Below are 7343 nucleotides of genomic sequence, written 5' to 3'. Positions count from 1 at the left end.
TGATAGGTAAAATAATAAAGAAGATACTTATGTGTCATAAGTATCTTCTTTGTATTATTTTACTCATTAATGACAGGGGAGGCACTGCCTCTCCTGCCTGCACGTCCCTGCGTAATTGGGAGGGCACCTGGGCAAAACCATGTTGCACCGTAGGTGGGGCAGATGTAACATGTATAGAAGATTTAAATGGAGTCTGTCCAAACTGAAATCTAAATTGCGGTGTAAAAATAAAGCTGCCTAACATATATGGGCTACATGCAAAAACAGCCCGTATTTACAGAAAAAATATAAATGTATTTGCTTCCCTTGCATTGCATCATGGTTTGACCTATATACAAAGTTATTTGCCTGTTTTACTTTACTTCCAAATCAGACTCAGGCCTCCTATACCCCTCCTGTCTAATTTTTGTCCCTTCTATACCCATCCCCATCTGTCTCTCCTCTGCCCCTCTTTCTTCTCTCTCTTTCATCTGTCTGCCCCACCCTCACCCCCCTTATCTGAGGAATTTGGGAATTATCGGCGGCCCGCTGACAAGTAGTGGTGGGGACGTGGTTGCAGGAGGCCCACGAGAGGGAGGGCATAGTCTCCAGTCACTGACAGAGCTTGCTTGTGGAGAAGTGAGTGTCAGTGTCTAGTAGGTAGCCAATGAGAGCTATGAATTGTAGAAGGGGGAGGAGCTCTTTGCAGCTCTTAAGTATCTGTTCTTGAAATTCCTGCTATAATGTTTATACAATTTTATGCTGTCTAAAATGGTATGATTCAAGAACCAGGTCTACAAGTGGGTTTACTTGATATATCAAATCATGAAAAGACTGCACGGAATATGGTCTAAAAGTGTAATGTATACTGACATGGCATCTGCCCAATGCCATGTTGGTTATTCCCTTCCAAACTTACCATCACCAGCAGAGTTACCCTCCATGGATGAGACGCTGTACCACTTCACTTATGCTAAGGTAGAATGATTCAATCAACACAAATTTACAAGTTAGAAAATCTGAGTAACACTTTTCCAAACAAGAAATCATATCAACCAACCATTGGGATTTTCCACTTAAGCAGATATAACTGTACTGAAGAACGTCACATTTAGTGCATTTACACATATATATTAGGTCTGGTGTTAGGAAACATATCCTATATAGATGCATTGAATCTATTACAGTGATATACATTTGGCTCTTAAGCAATAGTGTATTTTTTTTTTTAACCTGAGATTGTGAATAATGGGAAGAGGGAGAGTACACTGAGGACTTCCATCAATAAATAGTAAAAACATATTGCTACATTATTATAATGTGTGGGAATTAGCAGTGGTACAGTGTTTGGATGCTCAGTAAGGTCCCCACACAGATTGTATGTGTTTAAACAACTAAATAAAATAATAATCTAGTGCCCACTACCTCATTACATCAGCCCTCTCTATCAATAGGCAGCTAGTCTGCAAACAGCTTCACAAAAAGAGGGTTGATTCAGGGGGACCTCCTGTATCTTCGAATTGGTCCTTGAGCTTTCCTGAATCCTGCAGGGATAGGCCCTACAACTTCTAGCCTGACTGTATCGGCATCACCTGGGCTTTATCTGGATGGCAGGCAATGGGTGTGATCACACCCCCTTTTAAACTTGTGTGGCGAGGATGCCTCCATCACAGCATGGAATCAGTGGCTCACCAATGTTATCTTGATTATAATTCCCCCCTCCCCTCTGCCATCAGAAGTTACCTAGTAATTGTTCATCAGTGATCTTGACTGACTAAGGGGTGTATTCAATATGGTCGTAAAGACAGCAGTTTCCGACTTTTTTAGGTCGAATCGTGATTCGACCTATTCAATGGGGCTGCCGTTTTTCTGACAGGTCGGCAATTCCGACTTGTCGGAAAACACGTGGATAGGCAGATTAGCAGCGAACCCACGTGTTTTGTCGGATTTGCAGCCAAATCAGACAGCTTTTAGTCACATTTTCGACAATAAAACATTTTTTTTTTTTTTAAATTAAAAAAATCGGATTGACATTGTCGAGAACGGCCGCAAATTGAATACTGCATTGTCGGATCCTTTCCGTCGGAAAGGATCCGACATGCATTGAATAGACCCCATAGTAGGATCTTTTATGATTACGTACTAAGAAATTATTAAAAACAGCAAGTATGTCTCATGTCTGTGTGCATAAAAATGACTAAGTGCATGTTTTTCCACAGTATACAAAATAAAAAGTAGAGGAAGAAAATAATAATTTTCACATCTTATTTTCTTGTACCGTGGAATAAAAACAGATTTGGTAGTTTGTGCTCACTGATCGACAAAAAAAATAAATACTTATTTTAACTGCTTAACTGACAATTTTTCCCTTTAAAACCGTTCATAACATTGCTTTTTTTTAAATATTGTTTAAAATATTCAAATCTTATATTATGCTCATTTACAAAACGGTTTTCCTCATCAAAAACTAGGGGGCACAGTGAGGCGGTGCATCCGCATGTCATCTGACCATACCAGTTAAGTGGTTAAAACTTGGCCCTTGAGTTGCAACTATACATGTGAGTTTTGGGAATGTCTCTCCTAGCTTTACAATTCTGCAGTGTTATTAGCCATTACAGAGTACTTTGTGATCATCGGTAGTAAGAATTTCTAAACCTATCTATTCCAAGTTTCAGATATGTGAAAATACAAAATACAAAAATATGCCACAAGTAGAAATAAAAAAACAAATTTGATTAAATAAAAAAAAAAACTTTATTGTGTTTGGCTACAAGAAAACTTTATTCAAAATTGAAAGCAACAAATATAAAAATAAAAAAAAAAGGATTCAGAAATAAAAGCTCAGCACATTTTGGCGTTTTGAAATGGCGACACTCGTACATTCAACTGATACTGTAGGTAGTCTATCGTACACCATTAGAATTAAGAATGTCTGATTTCACAATGCCTACCTTTTATAATACAGTAAATATTGTAACATGCAAAAATACAAAACAAAAAAACACAACAAATAGTTCATACGGCATCAGATTTATCCAATGCTCAACCCTGTCCTACCTGTTTGTCAGATTACCTCAAACTCTAAATTATGTACTGCTAATACTACCAAAGATGAACACCCATTTTCTGTGCTCATCATCTTCCAGTTCTCTTGTCTACCCTTTATGTAAGCTACCGTGCACGCTGCTATATGTAGCTTATTGGCATTGCAGATACAGCTTTGAAATCTTTTAAAAACAGAATGTTCTAAGAGGCACTTTGAGAGGGCACAGGTGGGTCTTGCTCTTCGGGCTCAGGAAGTGGTGGGCGCAGCGGTGGAGCTGGCACAACTTCCTCTTTTGTCTGAGCCTCCAAGTAGTCTTGGATAGCTTTTTCTATCTGTGGTCGGAATATATGGTTAAGTTTCGGATCCACTACCTGTGAAATAATTCTGTCAACTCCCGCTTCCAACATACCGGACTGAATGACGCTTTGTCTCAGTCCATTGCGGAGCTGGTTTTTGTTCATTCCAGCATTCCACTCCTGCTTGTCTAGGTGGGTGGAGACAAAGTTGTCCACTTTCTGTCTGAGGTTTTGGTAAGCTGGCTTTGTGTCAACGTCGGCTAAGCAATCTCTTCGAAATCCGTCAAAAAGACCACGGCTCTTAAGTTGCTCAACAATCAGAGCAATGAGATGGGCATCCCCAGGAGGAAGGGAGGCCACGTTTGTCACACCCCCAACAGAATTTGAGGCACTTGTACCACTACCACTCTCTGCCATGGTTTTGTCCAGTCCGGGCAGATGTTTTTTCAATTTTACCTAGGTGGAAACAATAAAATAAAAACTTAATCAGTTTCCCTCAAACCATTAACATCTATTTTCATATTTTATATAGTACATCTATGTACACATCTGTAAAATGAGACTACTAAAATACATAATACAGGTTGAGTATCCCATATCCAAATATTCCGAAATACGGAATATTCCGAAATACAGACTTTTTTAAGTGAGAGTGAGATAGTGAAACCTTTGTTTTTTGATGGTTCAATGTACACAAACTTTGTTTAATACACAAAGTTATTAAAAATATTGTATTAAATGACCTTCAGGCTCTGTGTATAAGGTGTATATGAAACATAAATGAATTGTGTGAATGTAGATACACTTTGTTCAAAGCACAAAATTACAAAAAATATTGGCTAAAATGACCTTCAGGCTGTGTGTATAAGGTGTATATGTAACATAAATGCATTCCGTGCTTAGACTTGGGTCCCATCACCATGATATCTCATTATGGTATGCAATTATTCCAAAATACGGAAAAATCAGATATCCAAAATACCTCTGGTCCCAAGAATTTTGGATAAGGGAGACTCAACCTGTAATAATAATAATAATAATAATAATAATAATAATAAATAATAATAATAATACTAATACTACAACCTACCTGATAAAGTAGTAAGTGCTTAGTTATGGAAATTAGGTTAATAGATTGGGTTCCTACAAGAGAAAAAAAAAGGGAAATCAAAAACAGGTCTTTACTAACAGCAATACAGGTTGAGTGAGTATCCCATATCTAAATATTCCGAAATAAGGAATTTTTTGAGCGAGATTGAGATAGTGGAACCTTTGTTTTCTGATGGCTCAATGTACACAAATTTTGTTTAATACACAAAGTTATTAAAAATATTGTATTAAATGACCTTCAGGCTGTGTGTAATAAGGTGTATATGAAACACAAATGCATTCTGTGCTTAGACTTGGGTCCCATCGCCATGATATTCTCAATATGGAATTTAATTATTCCAAAATACGGAAAAATCCAATATCCAAATTACTGCTGGTCCCAAGCATTTTGGATCAGGGATACTCAACCTGTAATAAGTTCAGTAAGAAGTTGAATAGAAAAAGTATGCATAGCCATTGCATGAACATTACCAATGAATTAATTAATGTTTACAGGTTTAATGCATTCAAATAAACTTTGGCTGACCTGTTTAATCATAAGAATGAGTTTAATTTTATGCTTTGAAGCCTTAAAGCCAAATTCTATTACATCTGATAATTGACCACGCCGGGAAAAGGGTGGTAGCCCGGGTCTATTAAATTACAGCCCCTTTTCCTCGCACTACCGCACATTAACCCACAGAATCCAGGATAAATTCCTAGAGCTATGGGTTGACAGCTTTGTGGCACATGTGTACAGGGCAGGTCAATCGGATTTCTATTCAAGCCTTCTCAGATTCAAACAGAAATCTTTGTTAACTGAAGCCTGATACAGACTATAATTAAGAAGCCCAGGCAGATCAATTAGACTGCAGTAATTAACCGTGCCTAACTGAATTCAGCCCTTAGTGTGCAGTTCATTCAATGGACTTGTATGTTCATGTGCTGGCTTTGGGACGGAGTCAGCATGGATCGCAAAAGCAAAATCTTTCTCTAATAGGCAAAACCATGTGCACTGCAGGGGGGGGGGGGGGGCAGATATAACAAGTGCAGAGAGAGTTAGATTTGGGTGGGTTATTTTGTTTCTGTGCAGGGTAAAACTGGCTGCTTTATTTTTACACTGCAATTTAGATTTCAGTTTGAACACACCCCACCCAAATCGAACTCTCTCTGCACATGTTATATCTGCCCCACCTGCACTGCACATGGTTTTGCCGATTAGAAAAAGATTATGCTTTTACAATCCATACTGAATCAGGCCATTTGTGCTTTTAGACACTGGTAATTTGTACACCTCTCCTTAATATGGCTGCAAAATGTTACTACAGGTTGAGTATCCCATATCCAAATATTCCGAAATACGGAATATTCCGAATTACGTACTTTTTTGAGTGAGAGTGAAATAGTGAAACCTTTGTTTTTTGATGGCTTAATGTACAAACATTGTTTAATGCACAAAGTCATAAAAAATATTGGCTAAAATGACCTTCAGGCTGTGTGTATAAGGTGTATATGTAACAAATGCATTCTGTGCTTAGACTTAGGTCCCATCACCATGATATCTCATTATGGTATGCAATTATTCCAAAATACCGAAAAATCCGATATCCAAAATACCTCTGGTCCCAAGCATTTTGGATAAGGGATACTCAACCTGTACTGCAAATTGTAAAAGTAGCTACAGTAATGAGGATACAGGTCTCAAAATCATAACATTGTTTTTATGTTGCATCTTTTACATACATCTTTAAAAAAAACAAAAAACCCTTCAACGGTTCACCCAATGGGGCAGATGTATTAACCTGGAGAAGGCATAAGGAAGTGATAAACCAGTGATATGTGCAAGGTGATAAAGGCACCAGCCAATCAGATCCTAACTGTTAATTTACATAATGGAGCCGATTGGCTGGTGCCTTTATCACCTTGCACATATCACTGGTTTATCACTTCCTTATGCCTTCTCCAGGTTAATACATCTGCCCCAATAACCTTTACCAATAATCTTACAGCAGAGGTTCTCAACTCCAGTCCTAAATACCACCAACAGGTCATGTTTTGTGGATTTTGGCACAGGTGAACTTATCTATTTTGCTGCATCAGTGATTATACCATCTGCTTCCTCAGTCAGAAATCCTCAAAACATGACCTGCTGAAAATCGAGAATGACAGCGTTACAGTAAAGTTTGGTATTTTTTTTTTATTACGGGCCAACTTGTACATTGTATTTTTCCTTTCATAAAATGTTTTGTGGTATTTACAAAGTAAATTTGAAATATAAGCAGTAAGGATTAGATTGGTCTCTGTGGGGGCGATTCATTTGTTTGCAGCTCCCGCATAAACTGCATGGGAGCTATTCAATTATTTGTGTCACAAACCCCTTTCTCAGGCACGAGTGTGCAGTACTAGCTGCGTTAAGCAGCTTCTCCCGTGCCAAGTGGCGGGTGTGCTGCAGTTATGGTGCGCCTAGCACTCATGACCAGCCCCAAAGACCTATTTTATGTGGATTTCTGCTTGCACCATCCCAAATGTATCCAGGGCTATAGCATTTTGGTACTAAACCATTACTTCAGCAGGCGCATTATAATATGAACAGATTAACACAAAACACAGGTTGAACCCGATGGGCATTTTGCCTCTTTTCAACCTCACTATGTAAGTGCTAGGTGCGCCATAACTGCAGCAATATGGGGTTGGTTGCGCAATGAATTGAATAACTACGTTGCAGTTTAGACGGGAGCTACAAACAACTGACCTGATCCCTGTCACAGAGATTGTGGCTCTAAAACGGTTTATGTGACTGCACAGCAGGCTGACAATCAAAGGACTTAAAAGTCTAAAAATGTCGCTTTACCCAGATCTCCATTCAGGTCCTTATCATACAATGTGTTGCACTGAGAATGTGTGTGACAGTCAAAGTGCCACAACTATGCTGA

General features: G+C 38.6%; 1 protein-coding gene across 6 annotated transcripts in view; it reads right to left on the bottom strand.

The window, feature by feature from the left end:
* Positions 1 to 2718: 2718 nt before the first annotated feature.
* The window catches only part of BOD1 (biorientation of chromosomes in cell division 1), a 35955-nt gene continuing 31330 nt past the window's right edge, over positions 2719 to 7343 (bottom strand). For 5 of the 6 annotated variants that reach the window (XM_063940743.1, XM_063940746.1, XM_063940745.1 and 2 more), the window contains 2 exons: positions 4412 to 4464; positions 2719 to 3777 (listed from right to left, as the gene is read on the bottom strand). In XM_063940743.1, the coding sequence (XP_063796813.1) occupies positions 3226 to 3777; positions 4412 to 4464 (605 nt within the window). In that variant the 3' untranslated portion in view covers positions 2719 to 3225. The remainder of the gene's footprint in view (positions 3778 to 4411; positions 4465 to 7343) is intronic. The other variant, XM_063940747.1, reaches the window with a different exon arrangement.

This window comes from Pseudophryne corroboree, chromosome 9 (genome assembly GCF_028390025.1).
Source record: "Pseudophryne corroboree isolate aPseCor3 chromosome 9, aPseCor3.hap2, whole genome shotgun sequence".
Taxonomy (NCBI): Eukaryota; Metazoa; Chordata; class Amphibia; order Anura; family Myobatrachidae; genus Pseudophryne; species Pseudophryne corroboree.
The sequence above is the reverse complement of the archived record's forward strand: the minus strand, read 5'-3'. Positions and strand labels throughout refer to the sequence as shown.